We start from the raw sequence: 25,243 nt of genomic DNA on the forward strand, positions 1-25,243 counted from the left end.
TATTAACAAAATAATTTTTTTATTTAAATTCACTATTAATAATAAATAAATTAAAAACTACAAAAATTTAATTTATCACATGACAATTTAATATCTTTAACTTATCTTATTTAATTATTAACTATTTTAATTATGAATGATTAATCGTGAATTTTAATAAAATGACTTTTATTGATGAAAATATTTTAAAAATTAACTTGTTTTTCATAAAAAAAAAATTAACTATTTGTAAGTTTATTATACTTCAAAGATTTAATTTTAATAAAAAAATTATGTCTTATTATGTAATCTCAAATTTTTATTTAAAATAAATCTCAAATTTTAAATATTTTTTTGAATTACAATGAAACGATTTAAAGATTTACACTTTACATCTTCAACCACGAGAAGAAAACGGGGACAGCTATGGACAGCAACAAACAACAGCAATAAAATGGAGGGCAAGTTCTCTGAGAATCATATATTTGGAATTAAAATCGGATAATCACATAATTAACAACAATAAATAAACATGGCTACAATAGCAACAACATACCAAACCTGCTTATCTTATTTCCCCGGACAAGCCAAGCCTACCTCAACTTCTCCCATATCAAATACAAACTTGGAATTTTATGACACGAATGAAAGCAATGTGATTTTTGCTTCCTCTCACATTGCGCACGTATATATACAAACTGATACAGCAGCATCAATGGAGAATAGCCTAAATAAATAATTCATCTTCCTTGGATTCATCCAAACTACACATCAATGGCCTGTGCAACAGACTTTGTGAGGTTCGAGTCACCTTTTCCATTTAAGTTCGGCTTGTACCTCGCAGGTTTATGAGAACCTCGTGTCCCTTTACCTGCAATTCTGCCATGCATCGCTGCTTGACCCCCAGCACCTCCCCCTGATTAAACCAAATTTAGAAAGCATAAACAAGTAGAAAATATTTGCTAGTCACTGGAAACACTTGTAGATCCTTGTAGAACTAGACCCATTCTTAAGGCACTCAGAATGCCATTGCTCCTTTATGCTATGTGTTGATGGAACAATTTAAAATAAGGGATTGGGACATGATTTTAGTTTAAATTGTGTGAGAGTAACCTAGAGAGAGAAAAGAGCAGTGCCAATCTTTAAAAGCTAAATAACCTCACGGGACCAGCAGGAGTTAGAATTAACAAAATTCAGAAGCAAATCAGAGAGAGAGATTGAGAGAACTAACCACTATTAGGCAGAGACAACCTCTTCTTTGCCTGTTTATCTGATTGTATTAACCTCTCTTTTGGGTTGCTGTGAGATCTTTGAACAAGGCCAGGTCTTGAGTTTGCTTCTTCAACCAGATCTTCAAGAACTGGCTTCGCCTTTAGCTTCGCAAAAACTGTGTTTGATGCATCTAGCTTGCCAGGAGAAGTACTACTTCCATCAGAATTAGATGGACCTGTCTTCTGAATTGAAAGGTTTGACTGCCGACTAGATACAACTGGTTTCTTGCCAGCAGACTTTATCTGTGGTTTGGTGCCATTGTTACCATCTGCTGTTCCATTTTCATGAATCATGACCTCATCTTTCAGATTTATGTCAAGAAACCGATTCTCCCATGGACGGACAGCCATCCATCTCTCCAACCAGTTCCATCCCCAACTGCTTTTATCTGGTTCAAACCCAGCAGGAGCAGCCTGCTGTCTTGATCCCGCCTGCCACTGTACAAACAGAAATAGTAGTACTATAATCAGCTTGGAGCAGAAAGAACACCTAAGAGAGGAGGAGGTTCTATGGTATGTCCAAAGCATTCCAATATAAAACCAGCATGAGAAGGGATTAAACAAATAAATTTGTGAGGAATCTGTTTTACTCCTTTATTCACAAATAGGAAGAAGACTAAAAAGGAGCTTGCTATAGCTATATTCCAGTATTACAGTACAAGACTCAAATCACTGTAAGAAATTAAAAGATAAGCACGAACAATCAATCACACACCACAGAAAGAGCTATACAATTCAAGTAATTAAACAAAAAAAAAAATACTTAACAGGATTTTTTGAAATCATATATGTTTCACAATTGCAGATCGGTTACAGCAATGTAGCTTTTTATCAATGAATGAAGCTTACAGTACAATAATGAAAAATATAACAAATTCACATTCTTGGTCATATAAAGTTGCAAGTAAGAACCATGCCATTAGGCTTGATTCCTAAAGCACAGATTTAATAAGTGACTTCACATCTCATATAGCTCAAAATCCTAAGCTCAAATCAATATTCAATTAAAGAAGTAAAAGCTGAAGTTCAGATGCGCATGCTTTGGCCTTAACGCTGTTTGAGAGTTTTTGTTAAATAGCAAAGGGAAGGATAATTTTCAATCCATGGATACAAAAAAAAGAAATGAAATGTCCAGTTATTTCTCATGTTTGGAAGTTTCAAGGATAGGAAGGGATTTTAAGGGTAGAGTAGTAATATTTAAAAGATATTTTAATGTTGAGGAAGGAATGACTCTTATTCCCTCAATTTTATTGGGATTGACAAATGGGATTCAAAGGGACAACTAATCCCTCCTTATCATTTTTTTTTACACTGTGATAAGTTCCACAAAAGAGAGAACTTTTATTCCTTGACCTTTTCCTTTCCTATCCCTCTCCGTTTCTCCATCCAAAAAAATTGTTCATAAATTTTATTTTCTAATCTGGATTCTGTTTCTAGACATTAGGCATTATCTTTATGCAAGTTGGTCTCAAATTCATCAAAAAATATAAATGCTGCTGTCTACATATAACAAAGGGAGTTTTTCATAATTTTACCTGATGAGCCAAAGCATATGCCATGGCTCTCTCACGCTTAGCTGCTGCCTCCTGCCTCTTTAGCAATTTGGCTTGAATTTGTTCAACTGATCCTACACTGTCACACCACCCATCCTGTATCATTTGAAGCTACACAAAGCACTTAGAAGACAGACTGACAGAGAGATTTAAAAAAAAAAAAAAAAAAAAAAAAAAAAAGAGAAAAAGTTCAGGTAGACTGGCCACACTGAAATGGTGGGAGACCAAAATTACAGATAAAACAACAGAGGATGTGTAACAACTTTGTTAGTTTGAGAAAATGAAAGTAATAAACTTGTATGCTACACCGGAAAATTTTTTATTTACAAATAATATTACTCTGTGCTGACATCATTTGACTAGCCCCAGGCATGACCAACTTTGAAATAATTTGACACTGTTCACAGAAAATGAAGGAGAAAGAGATGCTTTGAGAGCACGCAAGTTTATGACACAACAAGCATGCATGACATGGAGCCATCCATACATGTATGCAAACTAGTTTTGTATCTCAAGAGAACTTGATGGGATTCACCTCTATTTCTCGAACCCAAGCCTCATTTGCAAGTTGTTGCTGAAGTTTTTGTTGAGCTGTTTCACTTTCTAATGCTAAGCGAACACGCCTTGCTCGAATGCGCGCCTGAACTCTCACTAAAGCTTGCATGCAGCGAAGAGTTATTGCAGCCTGCTTTCTCACAGCATGACCCCTTACAAGTGCTTGCAGTCTAACTAATCCTTTTAACGCTCGTAGAGCTCTTCTAGCCTGATACATTTTCAATTTTCAAAAGTAAGGGCTCCCAATAATTCAAATACTTCCAAAAACAATGTTTACAGAACCAGAATAAATTGAAGGCCACAAGAAACATCTGATGCTGTCATATTAAAAAATTGCACAAAGAAGACAAAATTAGATTACAGGCAGTCTCGATTCAACAACTTGTTCTCCAGTGATATTGAAGGCTTTGAAGACGGATGACTAGAAGCAGGTTTGACAATACAATTCAATGACGATATCTGAAATTTCAACTTCTAACAATCTTATGCTCATTTTATAATGAGAGATAAATATTTCAAAATAAAACCTGAACTTAAATTTTACAATACCAAACCTAAACTATACAAATCATTAAAATTGATAAAGAAACTGAATTATGTTTTTTGGTTTCTCAAGAAGCTGACCTAGCCTTTTGTAATTTCACTGTTTCCTGGTGCTGTTTTTGAAGATGCACAAAGTGATTATATTTCTGCTGCCTTACATTGAAATGAAGAAACTTTTCATAAAAAATTAGGATTTAATTAATCATCTAATAAACTTTAGTTTTATATATGGCTTCATTGGCTTCTGTGGAATAGTTGTATATTGCACATAAAATGAATCTTAGAGAGAAATTTTACACCTATGACTTCAAGTTTTTTAACTATAATTTACAAATTTTGTTTGTAAAAACTGAATGCATAAATTCATTTTATTTCATAAGATTAGCCGTTTTCTTTGAACAACTCATTTGCAGGTATATCTACAGAAACAAATAAAACCATGAGCATAAATTTATCACAGTTTTTAGGAGTAATTTGTTAAAACAGTGCACAATTGACATTACCTTTTTACATTAGTTTTTACCTTTTTACATTAGTTTTAGATGAATTGACGAAACACATACAAGAGAGTATTCCTTGGTGCATGATGTTTGCGGATGATATTGTTCTGATACATGAGACACGAGAAGGAGTCAATAGAAAGCTAGAGTTTTGGAGAAGTGCTCTAGAGTTAAAGGGTTTTAAGTTAAGTAGAACGAAGACAGAATACATGCATTGTAAGTTCAGTGAAGGCCAAACTGGTGATAGGAAATGAGTTAGTTTGAATGGAGTGGTACTGTCCCAAAGTAATCACTTTAAATATCTAGGCTCAGTCCTTCAAGTAGATGGGGGATGTGAGGAAGATGTTAGTCATAGGATTAAAGCCGGATGGTTGAAGTGGAGACGTGTCACGGGAGTTTTATGTGATCGTAAGATTCCCAATAAGTTGAAAGGAAAATTTTACCGTACAGCCATACGACCGGCTATGTTATATGGTAGTGAGTGTTGGGCACTGAAAGAGTCGTGTGCGTCTAAAATAAGAGTTGCAGAGATGAGAATGTTAAGGTGGATGAGTGGCCATACTAGACTAGATAAAGTCCGTAACGATAGTATTAGAGAAAAGGTAGGAGTGGTGCCAATTGAAGATAAGTTGAGAGAAGGGACATTGAGGTGGTTTGGTCATGTGAAGCGTAGAAATACGGAGGCTCCAGTTAGACAAGTAGAGCACATTAGGTTAGAGGATAGAAAGAAAAAAAGGGGTAGACCTAAATTGACTTGGAGGAGAGTAGTACAACATGACCTAGAAGCATTAAACATTTCTGAGGATTTAACCCAAAATCGTTTAGAGTGGAGAAAGCGAATCCATATAGCCGACCCCAAATTTTTGGGATAAAGGCTTAGTTGAGTTGAGTTGAGTTGAGTACACAATTGACATTGTAATGCCTTAAAATTTAGTGTCTGATTTAAAATTATCCCCAAGGGCAAAGCACAATTTACTGCCCAGGCCCACACTTTTTTTTTTTTTTTTTGTGGAAAACTTATGTCAAGTGTATTTAATAACACAAAACATTGACCCATAAGAAATACGTTGAACCCATTAAACACAATGTTAAAGATGGAAAAGTCAATGCTACTACCACAATACCATGAACTATTCAATATTACCAGCATTACCACCACCTTCACTGATGCAGCCACCACCATTACTATCACCTAAACCACGATGGCTACCACATGCCCGGAGCATCATCATCATTACATCATAAGATATATGAGTTGAAAACTGATATAGGCATTCTTGATTGACTACATTCATCAATCTAAATTAGATTTTGTGGATAATATCATTATTTGAATGTGGACTTGAAATGCCTAAAAAAAGATCTAACATCTGATCCAGTTCTTATCAACCACATACATGAATGCAATCTTTATGCAGGAATCTAATTAATTAAATAATGAGCTGACATACATTCAAACAATTTAAACTAAAATCATGTCCTGTTCCTTTATTTGAAATAGATCAATAGAAACATAGCATAAAGGAGTAATGGCATTTTGAATCCCTTAACATTTTGAAATTTTCTATTTGATTCTTTTTTTCTCCTTTTTGCACTTGAGTTCCTGAATGAGAAAAAAAAATTGCAACCAAGTGCCTTTGTACTTTTATGGTGACTGGAAAGTGACAAGAAAAATCAAAATAATATATAATTTGGTTTCACTAGCCAAATGTGGACTAATTTGATTTTTAAATAAAAAAAATCATGCACCTGTCACATGGAATAGAATTGTGTTCTCTCTATGGATTACTAGGACTTTTTTCAATTCTCTCCTTAAAACCTTGACGATGCATGTTTGGGCTTTCTTTTTGTTACAATAATCCATAATTCCATATGTCTATTAACATGCAAGTAAAGTACTTCTAATATTATTTCAATCAATCTGAATACATAGATCCGGTCATTGAAAAAGTGCAAAAATGCTTGGTTGCAAAATCTTTCTTCAATCAGACACTCAATTGTTTATAAAATAAATAAATAAATAAAATTAGGAAAAAAAAAAAGTTCAGGAACCCAAAGTTTCATATCCCATAATAAACTTTATCCTAGAAATAATTCTCCAAAAGCCCTTTCTTGCTTATGCTTCGTTACACAGACCAATGATGTGTGTAATAAGAAAAAGAACCACATTAAGCTTACAAGAACATGGGAGTTTGGTGGTGTTTAATGCTGACACAGAACTTTTGCCCAAGTCATTACCATTACTATTTAAAAGCTAAATTATATTGTGAGAAGCCGCAAGGAACTATTACCAGAAATCCTCGAAAAGCTGTTTGGATGCGTGTGGCGGCCCATTCTTCTCTCAAAACTTGTTGATTCTGTGCTACATTCTGTGCTTGAAGTGAAGCAGAAGGGGATTCTGAAGCATCTGGGACAGAATGGATATTGGCATCACCAACTGGTTCAGCAACATTATCCTTAAACTCCACTTGAAGTTTATCAGCATCAACCTCAACTGCATGCTTTCTCCTATGCTGGAACTTACTAGTAGCGGTCCTCTGATGATTGAAGAACAAAATACACATGGTGAGAGTTTGACAGCAACTTCAAAGAGCTTGTTTAATCATGAAAATAGATATTTTAGTTAACATGGAATGAACTTCATCTAGTTTTTAAACCAAAAGACAAACAACACTTGTAATTTTGTATCAGAAAGATGAGGTGAGCTAGTTCCAAATTCTGAACAAGTGAGACTTTGCTATTAAACATAACTGGTGATAGTAAAAATGTTAGAATAGCAAACTTTCAACATTGGATCAGAACATCAACAAAAGTACAAACATTCCAACATGCTGAGGGTCTATTTGGCATCATCACCATAGCTACTGTTGAGAAAAAGGACATGTTGAATACGTTGATTATAGGCAATTAAAATTTTTAAAGTAAGTTAGACATGTTTTGACATAAGAACCTTAGAACAACTAAACATCAATTTCAAATTGCTTTTTGCAGAGATAACTAAATGGGTGTTTTTCTGAAAAAGCAATTTCAATCTCAATGTCAAACAATCACTAACCTATCATACTAAAAACAAATTGAAATTGGAAGGGTGGAAAAAAAAAAAAAAAGGAACACTCACATTGTCATCCTTCTCTGAAGATTGTGACTTTTCTGACTTCTTTAAACCAACCAATGCTTTAAACCATTTCCCAGAGACACCCATGGTAGTGTCACCGGATCTCAAACAATTGCAGACCTGCCAGAGAATAGCCATTGACAAATAAGAATGAGCTTTGCTTATTGAAACAATCTTAAATTGCAGAGATAGAACATAACGAGGAGATCATTGATTAAGAGGACAAATAATTTGGCTTCAGAAAATATCATGTATTCTGCAGAAATATGCCATTGTACAGTACTTGAAATATATATATATATATATATATATATATATATATATATATATATATATATATATATATATATATATTACCTGGACTCGGTTACGGGTGTCAAAAAATGGGTAAATTTCTGTGTGTCAATCTTGTGAACTTTTTAAATAGAAAATATGGGGATATGGATCTAACTTTAGACATGGGTGCTCAGATACATTTCGTAGGTCGCAAGGGTTGAAGTAATCTATCCAAAAAGGGCCAGTCACAATTAAAATTGTGATTTGCAACCATTGCACTCTCGAAATATTCAATATTTTTTAACTTGTTTTGTACCTATCCTTTAATTCAAAGTAGCATTCTCTTTTTAACTTGTTTTTTACTTATCCTTTAATTCAGTATACTTTCCATCTTGAGAGTTCCCTGTCACTCGAGTGTCTGACTATATAAATATGCGTCGGACACATATTTCATGTCGTGTCCTATGTCGTGTCGTGTCGTGTCGTGTCTTGTCGGCATGGGTCCGATAGGGCAAAATGAAGAGTCGGAGTATATATATATATATATATATATATATATATATATATATATACTTGCCTAAATTTGGCAAACTTAGCAACGACATAAACCATTCTACTCCATTTGACAAAAAGAGAACAGATGTGCGATCCTAGAGTGTCTAACACTTGAGGTTCAATTCCACAAATCTAGAACTAATCAATGAGGAAATTAAGATCTTAAAATCAAAGACTACCGCATTGCCATAGGATGAGGCACCTTATATATGTGGCCAATTTAATTTTCAAAAACAATTTCAGAGTGGCATTAATTATGGTAAGGGAATCATAGTGAAACTAATAGGTTCTGCACTACCACCTTCGCCAATTATAACAATGTCAAGAAGAATAATAATATTACAAGAACAATAAAATTTCATCTTGTAGCTTCAAAATTGTAAGCATGATAATAAAATCAAAAGAATAATAGCTTTGAAATTGAAAGTTCAATAAATTTTGAGCACCATAAGCCATACCACACGACAATATATTTGTTAGAGAGACAGTAGAAAAGATAACTTCAAAATACAATTTTCTTCAGACTCCAGAGCATCATTTTATTCACACATCATATGTAAAGAAACAATTTATATATATATATATATATATATATATATATATATATATATATATATAAAATGAGCAGACATGTCAAATCACCACAGTGCTACACCACATAGGTAGGCTAGAGCCAAGTCGATATCTGATGCAACAAAGATAAGCTTTGAAGGGCCTATAAACACAAGGACATTCATATCGTGTGTTAAGATATGTACCATAAATAGCTAGGATATGTATATCTGTAGTGATTGTGTGAATATATTTAGGTGCTAGAATCGCAGCTATAATTACATATTTAATTATGATTGTATTTCCTATTTAATTGTCATGTACAGATTATAAATTGACAAAATTGGCTTGAGGGAATAATCAAGCTCTTCAATCATTCTCAATATTCTTCTTCTGTTCTATTTTCTCACATGGTATTAGAGCCCTCGGTGGGTTTGATTTGAAATCTGAAACAAAGTCTTCATAGGGAGGAACTTTCCCTTTTTTTCCGGTCACTTTCTAGGAGTCCGTGGCTGTCACAGCCTAGCCTAGTGGATTACCCAGCCCAGGATCGGCCTCAGGCGACCTCAACCATGCTGGTCCCATCATTTGTTTCTCACTTTTTTGTCACTACCTCTTCATAAAGTAGGCTTTTCTGACGTATTTCTGAGCAACATTTCAGTGTGCTTCTCTTGCCTACATGTCTGAGATTAAGGAGTCCTCCAATACAGCCTCCAACAGAGGTTCTGAAATTCTCACACCCATATCCAACACAGGTTCTGAGATTCTCAAACCCATATTTTCTTCCATTGGTAATTCACCAGCTATTACTACTGTTAAATTAGTAGGAAGTCAAAATTATATGTCTTTGGCTGTATCAGTGGAATTATGGTTTATGGGGCGGGGGTATGATGACCACTTGGTTAAAAATGCCATAGATATAGCTTTAACAAATAGAGTTAATTGGATTAAGATTGATGCTCAATTATGTAGTCTCTTGTGGCATTCTCTAGACCCAAAATTACTTAAGATTTTTCAGTATTGTAAAAACTGTTGCAAATTCTGGACTAAGGCGAAAACCTTATATACAAATGATGTGCAGCGTATTTATAAGGTAGTATTAGATATGATTCATCTACAGCAAAATCAACAAGATATGTCTAGTTATTTGGGACAGATAGAATTACTAAAAGATGAATTTAATTCTATCATGCCATGTACTGATAATATTTTTGAGCAACAGCGGGACAGGTTCTTCATGGTTTTGGCATTGATTGGGCTAAGACCTGACCTTAATTCTGTTAGAGATCAGAAATTAACTAGTCCGGTTATTCCCACTCTAGAGGATGTATCTGCCAGGCTTCTACGCATCTCACTCAATAAGAATAATTTCTCCGAAAATAAATCTTCAGTTTTAGCTGTACAAAGTGAAAACCAACCGAGACAGGGTACTTATCAGAGAGGCAAGGGTAAAAGGCTCCATTGCACTTATTGTGATAAGAGTAATCACACTCGAGACACTTGTTGGGCCCTTCATAGTCGACCACCATGCCCCATTCAGTCAAATAATGTGGGTTGATCAATTACTCATATGGCTCAATCCGGTGAAAATGGTATTCTTCCATTACCTGATGGAAAGGATCAGGTGTCAGATTCCACCCTATTAACTGGAGCTGATTACAAAGAGTATTTGCAATATCAAACAGCCAAACAGCAATCTTCTAGCAGTGCTCATTCTGGTAATTCCTTTACTTGTCTAACACAGCCTTCGCTCATTGGTCCATGGATCCTAGACTCTGATGCTTCTGATCATATATCTGGTAACAAAAGTCTTTTCACATCTCTAGTTTCTCCTCCTGTTTTGTCTAAAGTTACTTTAGCTAATGGTTCACAAACTTTAGTTAAGGGCATAGGAGAAGTAAAAATCTTTCTATCTATTCATTTAACCACAGTTTTGTTCACTCCAGAATGCCCATATAATTTAATCTCCATTAGTAAATTGACTAAAAATCTCAATTGTTCTGTCACCTTCACAGCTGACTCTGTTGTTGTGCAGGACCAGAGTACGGGGAAGATGATTGGAGTAGGATGTGAGTCACAAGGATTGTACTATCTTTCTACTTCAAATTCTCCAATTGCTCTCGCCTCTACCACTTTCGCTGATCTTCTTCACAATCGTCTAGGTCATCCGAGTCTCGCCAAATTGCAAAAATTAATTCCTAGTCTTTCTAGTTTATCTTCTTTTGAATGGGAGTCCTGTCAACTTGGGAAACAAAGTCGTTTTTCCTTTCCCAAGCGAGTCAATAATAGGGCTAAGTCCATGTTTGAAATTGTCCATTCAGACATTTGGGGTCTAAGTCGTGCCAGTACAACTTTGGGATTTCATTATTTTGTTACTTTTGTTGATGATTATTCTCGTTACACTTGGTTATTTTTAATGAAGACTCGTTCTGAATTATTCTCTATATTTCAAAAATTCTCTACTGAAATACGTAGTCAATTTGGTATTTCCATTAAAATACTTCGTAGTGACAATGCAAAAGAATATTTGTCTACTCCCTTTATTCATTTCTTATCTTCTCAGGGTATTACTCAACAAACTTCATGTGCTTATACCCCTCAACAAAATGGGGTTGTCGAACGAAAGAATCGTCATCTAGTTAAGACTACCCACACTTTACTCATTCACCATAATGTTCCTCTTCGTTTTTGGGTAGATGCTATTCTTACTGCTTGTTACTTAATTAACCGAATGCCTTCTTCTATTTTGCAGAATCAGAGTCCTCATTCCATTTTGTTTCCCGACCAAGATGCCCATCAGTTGTCCCTGCGTATATTTGGTTGTATTTGTTTTGTTCATGATCACACTCTTGACAAAGACAAACATTAGCCCAAATCAATAAATTGTGTCTTTTTGGGATATTCTAGACTTCAAAAAGGTTACAAATGCTATAATCCACTTACAAATAAATATTTTGTGTCAGCTGATGTAAACTTCTTTGAAACATCTCCCTATTTTTCCTCCAACACCGCATCCAATATTTTTATTCTCACCGCCTTACCAGTTTCTACTATTCCTCCACCAATCAGTCCACCACCTCTACACGTCTACTCACGTCGTTCTCATCCTCCCACTAACACCATTGATGCTCCTTTGCTTGATACAGGTACAACACTGGCTCCTGGTGACTCTTGTCCTCCTTCATCTTCACTTATTCCGGTCTCGCCTTCAACAAACGATGCTACTCCTTCCTGCTATGTTTTTGTCGCTACTTTGTCTAATGTATCTGTACCTAAGACTGTTAGAGAAGCTTTGGAACATCCAAGATGGTGTAATGCAATGGTTAAAGAGATGACTGCTCTCCATAACAATGGCACTTGGGATTTGGTGCCACTACCGAAGGGCAAATCTAATGTTGGCTGTCGGTAGGGCCTGATGGCCAAATTAATAGACTTAAAGCTCGCCTTGTTGCAAAGGGCTATACTCAGATCTTTGACCTCGATTATAGTGATACCTTCTCTCCTGTGGCTAAGATTGCCTCAGTTCGCCTTCTTATTTCCTTAGCCTCAGTTCGCCTTCTTATTTCCTTAGCTGCCATCCATCACTAGGCACTTCATCAACTGGATATCAAAAATGCCTTTTTACATGGCAAGCTAGTTGAGAAAGTTTATATGGAGCAACCACCAGGGTATGTTGCTCAGGGGGAGTATTGTTTGGCGTGTCGCCTACAGCGTTCTTTATATGGCTTGAAACTATCTTCGAGAGCATAGTTTGGACAGTTTAGTACTGTAGTCCAACAATTTGGAATGTCTCGGAGTGAAGCTGACCATTCAGTATTTTTCCACCATAATGGCCATGATAAGTGCATTTATCTCGTTGTTTACGTTGATGACATTGTTACTATAGGAAATAATCATGTTGGGATCTCAAAACTCAAACAACACTTGTCCAGTCATTTTCAAACTAAGGATGTTGGAAAGCTAAAGTATTTCTTGGGGTTTGAAGTGGCACAATCCAAGACAGGTATCGCCATTTCTCAAAGGAAATATGCTTTGGATATACTGACAGAGACGGGCATGTTAGACTGTAGACACGCAGATACTCCTATGGATCCAAATGTCAAACTTGTTCCTGGACAGGGAGAGCCATTGGAGGATCCTGGTAGATACCGGAGATTGGTTAGAAAACACAATTATCTTACAATCACACGTCCAGACATCTCATTTGCTGTAAGTGTGGTCAGTCAGTTCCTTCAAGCACTATGTAGTAGTCATTGGGATGCAGTTATTCGGATACTCAGATGTATTAAAGGAGCTCCAGGACAAGGCCTATTATATGAAAACAGGGGTCATTCATAGATTATTGGTTACTCAGATGCAGATTAAGGTGTTCTCCTTCGCATGCATTTGCCTACTTCAGGATATTGCATTATGATTGGAAGTAATTTGATTTCTTGGAAAAGTAAGAAGCAAGATGTGGTTGCTAGGTCAAGTGCAGAAGCAGAATATCGAGCTATGGCTTTGGCAACTTGTGAACTTATGTGGTTAAAACAACTTCTTCAAGAGTTGAAGTATGGGGAACTTAAACAAATGCAGCTAATCTGTGACAATCAAGCTGCACTTCACATTGCCTCTAATCCAGTGTTTCATGAGAGAACGAAACATATAGAGGTGGATTGTCATTTCATCAGACAAAAGATTGAATCTGGGTGTTTTATCACTAGCTTTGTTAGCTCAAATGACCAATTAGCAGATATCCTGACAAAATCTCTCAGAGACTCTCAGATTGAATATATTTGTAACAAGATTAGGAGTGTTAAGATATGTACCATAAACAGCTAGGATATGTGTATCTGTAGTGATTGTGTGAATATATTTAGGTGCTAGAATTGTGGCTATAATTACGTATTTAATTAGGATTGTATTTCCTATTTAGTTATCCTGTGAGAAGACACAGCATAACTGAACCAACAAAAATAATAATAAAATAAAAAGAGGGAGAGAGCAGCTGTGGACGAAAAAGAGAGAGAGAGGATAGAGAACAAGAAAAAAAGGGAGATAGCACCTATTGGACGAAACAGAGAGAGAGAGAGAGAGAGAGAGAGAGAGAGAGAGAGAGAGAGAGCGCCCAGAAGATGAGTAGAAGAAAGAAGAAGAAAAAAACAAAGAAAGATATGTACATACATGGAGCTGGAGATCAAGGTAAGTAGCTTCTTCTTCTCTTTCTTTTTCTTCTTCTTCTTCTTCTCCTTCTTCTTCTCCTTCTTCTTCTCTTTCTTTGGTAGCTGGTGACAAGTTTTAAGTAAAAGAAATCCTATTTTTTCTTTTAAATGCACCTAGACTCTGTCGAGCGTGCCTATGCGAGCCTCGCTACACCTAGGTGATGTCCTATGCCTTTATCTCCTTCAAGCGCGACCACCTACACCCCTTGCATCCTGCGCCTTAGGCGCGCCTATCGCGCCTTTGATAACAGTGCCTAATAGATATTCTCTTTTATTCTAACACTCTCCATAAGACATCTCTTAGAACATTATCATAAACCTTCTCCAAATCGATAAAAACCATATGTAGATCTTTCTTCACATCTCTATATTTCTCCATCAAGCTTCTAATGAGAAAAATCGCTTCCATAGTTGAACGATCGAGCATAAGCCAAATTGATTGGAAGAGATAGAAATGTCATGACATGGTCGATGTTTCACAACTCTCTCCCACAACTTCATAGTATGGCTCATGAGTTTAGTTCCCCTATAGTTTGAGCAATTCTGTATCTTCCTTATTTTAAAAATAGGTACTAAACTACTCCTTTTCTATTCATCAGGCATTTCTTTGAGTTTAGAATCTTATTAAACAATTTAGTTAACCATGCCACTCTGACATCTCTCAAACACTTCTACACTTCAATTGGTATTCCATCAGGTCCACAGGCTTTACCCACTTTCATTCTCTTAAGTGCTTCCTTTACTTCTGAAGATCTAATCCTTCTACTGTAAGTCACATTATTTTCTATTGCACTGTAGTCTATATTCACGCTATTACCACTTTGACTATGATTAAAGAGATCATAAAAATAATTTCTCTATATTTCTTTAATGTCCTCACATTTCACCAATACTTTTCCTTCTTTATCCTTAATGCACCTAACTTGATTGAGATCTTGACATTTCTTTTCTCCTCCTTGCTAATCTATAAATATCTTTCTCCCCTTCTTTAGTTCTAAATTTCTCATATAACTTTTCAAAGGCCTACGCTCTTGCTTGACTGACCACCTTTTTTGCCTATTTCTTTGCTATCTTGTATTGTTTATAAGCCTCATTATTATCACACTTAGGTAATTTCTTATACAATTTCCTCTTTTTTTTCACTGCCTTTTGTACTTCCTCATTTCACCACCATCTCTCTTTTGAGGGTGGTCTACGTTCTCTAGACTCTCCAAGTACTTTTTTAGCTACTTTTCTAATCTTTGATGCCATTTGTATCCACATACCATTGGCCTCCACATCTAGCTTCCATGCTTCGAACTCGAGAAGCTCATTTTTGAACTTCACTTGCTTTACTCCTTTAAACTCCCACCACTTTGTTCGAGCTACAATATTTCTTCTAGCCTTATTTGAATTGTTCCTAAACTTGACATCCAAGACCACTAACCGACGTTGACTTGTTAAAGCCTCTTCCGGAATAATCTTGCAATCGTTGCATAGAGCTCTATTTGTCTTACTAGTTAAGAGGAAGTCAATTTGGCTTCCATTTTGTCCACTTTTGAAAGTCACTAAATGAAACTTCCTTTTTATAAAGTAGGTATTTGCTAATATTAGGTCGTACGCCATGGCAAAATCCAAGATATTTATGAACAGTACAAGATAGCAAAGAAAGAGGCAAATTTTGAATTGATCAACTTAAATATACATTTATTTTTATATGATATATTTGTTTTATTGTTTTATTAAACTCTAATTTTTCATGTCTTTTTAATTTTATCGATTATTATTTTTTAATGTTATTCTATTATGTCATGTAATCTAATTATTTGAGGTTTATATTTATTTCTTTTGGCTTTTGAATCTATGAATTATATATAGAATTTAGCATAATACTTTAAGGCAACTATTTTATTTTCTAAATAATATAATTGAAATATACTTTTAACTTAAAAAAAAAAAAAAAAAAAAGACTCAACCATATTTGCCTCTAATATAGATCCAAGCAAGGCCATGCACGGAGATCTTTTAGCGCACGGGTTCTCATCAGCAATCATGCATATCTGATTTGCAACATCCTGGTAAATGTCTGTTGCATCCTATAGCAAATTGAAGAAATACGGATAAGAAATAGATAGAAAGAGAGAATTATAGAGAAATAAGTAATTCTACTATTATTGAATTCTTGGTTGACCCAGTTAGTTACAATGCTAAACTATTTATACAATATTTTTCTCCCATACAATCACAGCTCCTATTCCCCTTATTATCGTAACATTCCCCACTTCTTCTTGTCCTCAAGAATGAAAAAGATTCCATGAATAAAAGAAAAAGCTTCTAAGCGCCTTGAATGCCACGGTGGAGATGCACTTGAATGCTAGGATTGAATTGGTAAGTAGCATTTTATCTAAACAAGATTGCCTTTCCAATTGGAATATTGATGTACTGGAATGTTCCGCACATACTTTTTTTAAATCAGCCATTGTAAATTCTCCTTCCAATGATAGAATTTCAATTTCATTTTGTTTCTTTGCAATTTCTCGTACTCATCCTCTTTGAGAAGAACAATCTCATAGGAAACCCACTCTAAATTATAGCAATGAAATTCAAAATCAACCTCTTCATCAACCTTAATTACCCTTCAGTCATCCAAGTTATGCCATGTGTTTGGAAAGGACCACGTGCAGCAGATGTAATGCCCAAAAATGACTAAAACTTGGTCAGTTTTTGGCACCTCCTCAGGAATTGAAACAATATCTCCCTATTGTTCTTCTGAATTCACCAACTCAAATGACATCCTATCTACCTTATCACTACTAAAAATCATAATGGACTGCTTTTCTGAAACATTATGACTCATTAATTCCAACTTCAAGTTAAGGATATGAGCCTTAACATCCACCTCTTAGCTACAAGCCACTTTTGAATTTTCTTCATCAATGGTAAGTGAAGCATGAATTTCCACTTGTTCCTCATCTAAGTTCAACATTTGCGCATCAAACTTTTCTGCATTATGGTCCTCTTCTGGCATGTCCACATCATTAATGGGCACCTGCTCTATTTCAAATTTCTCTATTTTGTCTTGAAACAATATCTCCCACTTCTCCCATATTTTATCCAGCCTCTACTTATATCTTTTAAATTACCTATCAACAATTTCACAAATGCCCTATTCCAAATCCCTTAACTTTTGTTCCCAAGATTGCTCTTCCATAATTAGAAAATATAGGAACGAGGAAAGAACGGTGAGTAAGAGTCAAGATTTTCAAGAATAGGGTTTGAACCAAGAAATTATTTCCATAACCTAAAATAGAGTTTCAGAGATAGAAATGTAAAAAATTAAGGGAAAGGGAAACACCGAGTATTTATCTAAATTTGAAACCCTAACAGATCAAGAAAAAAGAATCGGGAAGAGGAATAGAGAGAAACGAAAGAAATCAGAAGAAGAAGAAGAAGAAGAAGAAGAAGAAGAAGAGATAGAAAGAGGATGAGAAATGGAAAAATTAAAGGAAAAAGAGATTTTATTTTAAGTAATTCTTGGAATTTCAAGAAGAATGGATGAAGAAAAAGAATAAGGTTCTGTCAAGAAGAAGAAATAAAGCAAGAAACAAAAGGGAAAGAAAGGGAAGAAATTTCTGAGAAAGAAGGAAAAGAAATCTTAGATATGAGGAAAGAAGAAATAGACAGAGAAGAAATTTCAGGGAAAGAAGGAAAAGAAATCATAGATAAGAAGGAAAAAGCTTCTGCGAAAGTAGGAAAAGAAATCTTAGATATGAAGAAGAAGAAAAAGAAAAAACCCTAATTCCAAGATTACAAATCTAGAATAGAAAATATTGAGAAAAATTGAAAGCAATTAGGGAAAGAGATAGAAGAACAGAGTCGAATTAGTGAGAAGAAAGAGAGGAAAAGTTACAGATCTAGAATAGAAGATATTAAAAAGAAATTGAAATAATTAGAGAAAAAAATAGAAGAACAGAATCGGATTAGAGAGAAGAAACAGAAGAAAGGAAGGAAAAGAAGAAAGGAAGATAAGAACATAAAAAAAGCCTGTTATTTGGGCACTATCACTGATCCTGCCATTGATGAAGCATTCTAGTTGTTGCCCACTGATCAAAGGGCTCTGCTACCAACTTATTACAGAATCCCTGAGTTAGGGTTTTACCTCGGATAATAAGAAGAAAGGAGATGAGAGAAGAATAAATAGGGATGAGAAGTAGAAGAAAGGAGATGAGGGAATAGAAGAAATAAGGATGAGAAGTAGAGAGAAAAAGAGAATTGTAGAGAGAAATAATTCTTGTACTATTAAATTCTTGGCTGATCCATTAGTTAGAATGCTACCCTATTTATACAATATTTTCCTCCCATATATTCTCACAGCTCTTATTCCCCTCATTATCATAATAATTAATAAGTTATTCTTTACCGAATAGTTTAATAAACTTCTCTATATAAACTGTAAGGAAGCTTATTGAATTATTCGATAAAAAATAACTTATCAAACTGCTCCAAGATGTAACAAATACTTACTGAGATGTTACAAATCAGATACACATAATTGTTGTTGAGAACCCCAAGCACTAAAAGATCTTCATAGTGCACAACCTTAGCTGGATTTATATTATCGGCAAATTATAGTTCAGCTTTTTTGTTGTGAAAAGAATAGAAAGAAAGAGAGATTTGAGGAAAAATCTGTATACATTTTCATTCAGAACTATGCAGATATATACATATATATATATACACGTGACAAATAGGAAGTTGACTCTTATTATACTTAGGAAGTGTAATCCTATTAAACTACTAAAGTACAATAGATAACCTAAGTTGACAAGAGATAATCTCAATACTCCCTCTCAAGCTGGAAGGTACATATTATATTCTCTAAGCTTGTTGCAGATATATTCAACCCAAGATCCTCTAAGGGACTTAATTGAAAACATCTGCTAACTAGTCATTTGAATTAACAAAACTAGTAGCAATGTACCATGATTCTATTTTTTGTCTAATAAAATAACAATCCACCTCTATAGATTTTGTTCTTTTATGAAAAACTGGATTTGAGGTGATATGAAAGGCAACTTAATTGTCACATATTAGCTTCATTTGTTTAACTTCCCCACACCTTAATTCTTGAAGAAGTTATTAACCAGATGAGCTCATAAGTTGCTAGAGCCATAACTTAGTATTCTACTTCTGCACTTGATTTGACAACTACATCTTGCTTTTTACTCTTCCAGGATATTAGATTCCCTCTAATCATGATACAATATCCTGAATTATATCGCCTATTTGCAGGAAAACCTACCCAATCCGCATCAGATTACCCAACAACTTGTGAAAGACCTTTATCTTTATACAATAAAACTTGTCCAGGAGATCCTTTTGATACACCAGAGAATGCAAATTACAGCATTCTAGTAATCACTACATGGAGCCTGGAGCCAGGATCTTCTAATAGCTCCCCCTGTCTAGGAACAAGTTTGACATTTGGATTCATTAGAGTGTATATAGGTTTGCAATCTATGATACTCATCTCTTTGAGTATGTACAAAGCATATTTCCTTTGGGAAATAGCAATCCCTGTTGTGGACTGTGCTATCTCAATTCCCAAAAAGTAATTCAATTTGCCAAATCTTTAATTTAAAAGTGACTGAACAAATGCTATTTGAGCTGGATGATCCCATCATGGTTATTTCCTGTTATAACTGTGTCATCAACATAAACTACCAGATAATACATTTGCTACCGAATGATTAGCTCCACTCCTACTCATTCCAGCTGCTGGAATATAGTACTGAACCATCCAAATCATGCCCTTGGAGACTGATTCAAACCATATAGTACACGTCGTAGAAGGCATACCAAACCAAATTCCCCTTGATCAACAAATCCTGGTGGTTACACCATATATACCTCCTTAGACAGTTTCCCATGCAAAAAGGCATTTTTAATATCTAGCTGATGAAGTGGCCATTGATGCATTATTACCAAAGAGATAAGTAGATGAACCGACGTAATTTAACTGGAGAGAATGTGTCACCATAATCAACGCCAAAAATCTGAATATAGCATTTGGCAACAAGTCAGGCCTTCAGCCAATCAACTTGTCCATTGGGGCTTACTTTTATATTAAAAACCCAGCGACACGCAACAATAGATTTACCCTGTGGCAATGAAACTAACTCCCAAGTACCATTATTATGAAGAGCAATCATTTCTTCTATCATGGCATCTCGCCACCCTAAATGTTTCAATGCTTCTCTAATAGTCTTAGGTATGAAAACAGAAGATAAGGTGAAAACAAAGGCATAATAGAATGGTAATAAACAATGATAACTGAGAAAATTATAAATGGAATAAGGATTTCGAGATAAACAAATACCTTTGTGAAGGGAAATGGGAGGAGATGCTACACTTGCTGAAGGCGTGACTGGAGTAGGTGACGAAGGAACCGACGATAAGCCATCAGGAGTAGGCAATGTACCTTTATCATGAGGAGAAGTATCATTGGTGTTAGTGTCACGACCCAAGGATGGGGTTGGGACGTGCTCGTTCAACCAGCTACGCACTGGAGTGGACTTCGTGTACCACATTGGAAACGGGAAGGAAAGATTTGGGCCATATATGTGGGAGTCTTCCTCACCTGATTAGTGCACTTTTGGGAACGAAACCTCCAAAGGGACAAATCCGTGAGACCCACGGGCCAAAGCGGACAATACTAACTGGAGATGGATCAGGCTATTACATTGTGGTATCAGAGCTGGATTCCCTCTAGTATGGTGTGTGGTGCGAGGACGCACCAGGCAGAAGCTAGTGGGCTTGTCAAGACCCAGGGATGGGCATTGGGACGTGCTCGTTCAACCAGCTATGCACTGGAGTGGACTTCGTGTCCCACATTGAAAACGCGAAGGAAAGATTTGGACCATATATGCGGGAGCCTTCCTCACCTAGTTAGCGCGCTTTTGGGAAGGGAACGAAACCTCCCAAGGGACAAATCCGTGAGGCCCACGGGCCAAAGCGGACAATACTAACTGGAGATGGATCGGGCTGTTATATTTAGCAGGGAAATGAGGACGACGGGAAAAAATTGGAGAGGAGGACAAGGAATACAAACTTGTGATTGAGAAAAAAATGAAATAGGTAAAACTTTAGAAATGAGTCTTTTTGTTGCAGTGTTTAGTGAAAAATATGGGAATATTTCAAAGAATGTTACATCTTCTATGATAAAATATTTGTTTGTTGTTAGATTATAGCATTTATAACCTTTTTAAAAACGAGAGTATCCTAGAAAGACATATTTAACAGATTTAGGCTAGAGTTTGTCTTTTCCAGAAATGTAATCATGAACGAAACGGGTATAGCCAAATACACACAATGATAGAGGTTGGGGATCTTGATCTGGAAATAGAATTGAGTGAAGACTTAGATGCTGCAATACAAAAGAAGGCATTCAGTTAATTAGATAACAAGCTGTGAAAACAGCATCTCTCCAAAACGAAGAGGAACATTACGGTGTACAAGATATGGGCAATTTCAATAAGATGCTAATTTTTACACTCGGCAATTCCATTTTGATGTTTAGTATATGCACAAGAGGTTTGATGAGTTATTCCCTAAGAAGACATAAAATTGGTGTAGCGAGAAGGTAAGTATTCTTTTGCATTATCACTGCGTAATACCTTAATTGTAACACCAAAGTGATTATGAATTTCAGTACAAAATTTTTGAATAATAGAGAACAATTCAAAATGAACTTTTTTATTAAAAGTACCTAAGTGCAATGGAAATAATCATCAATAAAAGTAACAAAATAATGAAATCTTAAAATTGAACTGACACAACTTAGACCCCATATGTCTGAGTGAACAATATCAAACATAGATGTGGCCCTATCATTGACTCACTTGGGAAAGGAAGCTCAAGTTTGTTTTCCAAGTTGACATAACTCACATTTTAAAGAAGAAAATGTAGAAAAACTAGATACTAGTTTTTGAAGTGTGGTGAGACTCGAATAACCTACACGGCTATAGATAAGATAGGCAGACACAACGAAAGTAAAAGCAACTAGTGAGCTTGAATTCGATAGATGATACAGTCCTTATGACTCATGTCCTGTTCCAATCGTCTTCCCCATACCCGGTCTTGCATAATAACAGAATTAGCCATAAAAGTGACAAAACAATCAATGATTTTTTGTTAATCTGCTAATGGAAATCAAATTGTATGGCCATTCAAGTACAAATAACACTGAGCTTAAAGAAACAGAAGGAAGAGGTTGAACTTCACTTATTTCGTTAACCACAGTTTATAAGCCATTAACCAATGCAACTCTAGAGGAAAGGGGAGGTAAGATTAGAGAAAAGGTTTTATTACCAGAGATATGGTCTGATGCACCGGAGTCTAGTATCCATGGCCAATGGGTGTAGAGTTGTTCAGATAAACAGAAGAAAAGAAGAAAAACAGAAGAAGGTGGCTAGATGAGTGGCCTACCTCAAACAAGTCCTCTGGTGCAAGATTCGACAAAGGGGATGCCAGAAAAACAAGTCACGCCATCGCATTTGGCAGTGTTGGAAAGGATGTAACGATGCATGGTGATCAATGAACAGGATTCCGATGCCGTCCTTCAAGGTTCTGACTCGTTGGCAATCAATGAATTGATCTGGACTAGTGGTGTAGTCCACCTCCCTCTAGCAGAAGGTGAACTAAGAACGGCAATGCCATTTTCGTTTATTTTTTTTAACAGCGACAGAGAGAAAATTAGGCATTTCTAGGCTCTAATACCATGTGAAAATAATACAAAGAAAGAGAGATTTGAGAGAATTTGTATATATTTTCATTCACAACAATACAGATATATTTGTACACATTACAAATAGGAAGGGGACTCCTATTGTACTTAGGAAGTGTAATCCTATTAAACTACAAAAGTACAGCTGATAATCTAAGTAAATAAGAGATAATCTCAACATTTATCTATTTTTAAAGATTAAAAAACTTATTTATTATCAAAATAGTAAAAGAGCTTAGTTTATCTATTTTTAAAATTTAAAGAACATATTTGATTTTTTAAAAAAATTTGAAGGATTTGTTTGAACCACGAAATACATTAAGGACTTATATAACCATTGGCTCATATTTTAAGAATCAAAATCTGCATTTTGCCTATAATTTATATTATAAAGTTACATAACAATCAAAATTATAATTTTTGGCCTTTTGCCTATAATTTATATTATAAAGTTACATAACAATCAAAACTATAATTTTGTAGTACTTATATCAATTATATTTATTTAAGAGATTTTGTTATAAATTTTTTGAATCGATAAATAATTATTATAGTTTGATATCTTGGGTCATTTTTATTTATTATATATTATATATGTGCGTACATGTATTGAAAAAAATATTTTACTGATGTATTACGATTGGCGCTCTGTCCCAGCCAGCGAGAAAAACTAGATAACACTAATCAAGTACTGACAAAAAAGAGTACCAACATTAAATAAGATAAAGCCTTGTACCTGGCAATGTCATCAAATAAAACCTAACAGGGTAGAAAAATCAAAGAATAGGAGGAAACCAAACAAAATAAATTAATTTCACAAACTATTTAACCACCAACCTGTCTAATGCAATCTCCAAAATGAAGACTCGCACCACTTTGAAACAGTCACTTCAATAACCAGTTTTAGACCAAAAACACCAAGCCAAACTATGGATTAATCTCCCCATTCCTTGGACCCTGAAAAACATAACTTGACACATGAAACTGATAATCTCATATCATAAGGAGAAAGTAAACTGACAAAATAACACACATACATATAACTCATCTTTCCAAGAGGAAACAAGAAAAAATTAACCCAAAAGAAAAAAAATCATATCAGGAACAATGATGAACTCAATTCTCAAAGCAAACCACATTGCAACCAATCATATGAAATCCCATCACTTGTAAAGTACTGCTCTTACAATTTCAACAGACAAGATCTAAATACCCAAATTATTTTGCAAAATTAGAATACCTCCAAAATTCTCAATGCAATATTCACATTCCAGAGAAACGAAGCAAATTGTCATCCGTACATAACCTTAGATACATCGATACCCTTAACTCTGTAAACTAAACATACAAACCCAGATAAAAATCAAGCTAAATCAACTAAAATCCCTCAGCATTCTAAAATTCAGGAGCAAAAAATGTGAAATTAGAGTAACAACCGCGGACAAAACCAAGCAATTTTGTGTCAAAAGCACTAAAAACGACACAAAAGAAGAGATTAAAGACCCAGATAATGCAGATCCACAGATCACGAGCTCCAAGGCCATAATTCAACTCAATCTCAATCTCAATCTCAAGCTCAACCTCTCTCAGCTTGCAAAGGAGAAAGCAAGTACACAAAATAAAGTATTAACGCCAATGATAAAAGAGGAAGATACCTTATGGACCATTGATCTATCAGTCTGTCAATAAAGTCAAACCTCACTCTCACACACACACGTACCGTAGCAGTATCAATTTACAGGACCAGAATTGGATTCAAAAGCTGTAAAACTAAAACGTCTCTCTCTCTCTCTCTCTCTCTCTCTCTCTCTCACTCTCTAGCTTCTCTCTTTAGAATAATAAATTATTTTTTTCCCATCTTTTTAAGGCTATAAAAGCCGGCAAATGGGGAGAGGGAGAGAGAGAAGGTGAGGGCCGGTGTCGGCCAACGTACGCCGCGAGAAGTGGATAGTCTGGAGACTCTGGGCTGTGGGTGTGGTGATTTGGATGGGGATATAAAGCGGATGGTTGAGAACGGTGTCGTTTGTCACAGGGATTGCGGATTGTAGTGGTTTGAACTTTTGGAGTTGAGTCGTTGTCAACCGTGGCTAACTAGCTATAGATACAGGGCATGACACGTCGCTTTTGTTCCCTTTGCGTACGTTAGAAATCAACGTTAAATATTTTTATGCACCCGTATGATACTGTAAGTACTTGATGTAAAAGAATTTCGTCATGTTCAGTGGCAAAGAGTTGGGTTGTTAACACATTTTTAATATTTTACTGGCTGATCACTCGGGTTATAATGTGAAAATTTTAAAAAACATTTTATATACATTATTTGTTTTAGATTTGGTTTCATCACAAAAGTAAAAAAGATTTTTTTTTTAATTCATGCTG

The 25,243-nt window shown here is 35.3% G+C and overlaps 1 protein-coding gene across 2 annotated transcripts; it reads right to left on the bottom strand.

Moving 5' to 3' along the window:
* Positions 1–445: 445 nt before the first annotated feature.
* Positions 446–24,852, bottom strand: LOC110657284 (protein IQ-DOMAIN 5). Of its 2 annotated transcripts, none has more exons than XM_058148580.1 (8): positions 24,585–24,852; positions 23,702–23,821; positions 7,520–7,636; positions 6,693–6,938; positions 3,339–3,566; positions 2,786–2,899; positions 1,211–1,688; positions 446–895 (listed from the first exon to the last, which is right to left on the bottom strand). In XM_058148580.1, exons 3-8 carry the CDS (start codon positions 7,601–7,603, stop codon positions 744–746), a joined length of 1,302 nt encoding a protein of 433 aa, XP_058004563.1. In that variant the 5' UTR covers positions 7,604–7,636; positions 23,702–23,821; positions 24,585–24,852; the 3' UTR covers positions 446–743. The 2 variants fall into 2 exon arrangements, with proteins under 2 accessions (XP_058004563.1, XP_058004562.1); XM_058148579.1 differs by having other exon boundaries at positions 24,520–24,852.
* Positions 24,853–25,243: the final 391 nt, after the last annotated feature.

Source organism: Hevea brasiliensis, chromosome 6, assembly GCF_030052815.1.
Source record: "Hevea brasiliensis isolate MT/VB/25A 57/8 chromosome 6, ASM3005281v1, whole genome shotgun sequence".
NCBI lineage: Eukaryota > Viridiplantae > Streptophyta > Magnoliopsida > Malpighiales > Euphorbiaceae > Hevea > Hevea brasiliensis.

Excerpts from the sequence above, each read along its gene's own strand:
- LOC110657284 (XM_058148580.1), bottom strand. The coding sequence starts at position 7,603 with ATGGGTGTCTCTGGGAAATGGTTTAAAGCATTGGTTGGTTTAAAGAAG. Across the intron at positions 3,567-6,692 it reads CAGCTTTTCGAGGATTTCTG|GCTAGAAGAGCTCTACGAGC; the intron begins GTAATAGTTCCT and ends AAAATGTATCAG. Across the intron at positions 2,900-3,338 it reads CTTGGGTTCGAGAAATAGAG|GATGGGTGGTGTGACAGTGT; the intron begins GTGAATCCCATC and ends CAAATGATACAG.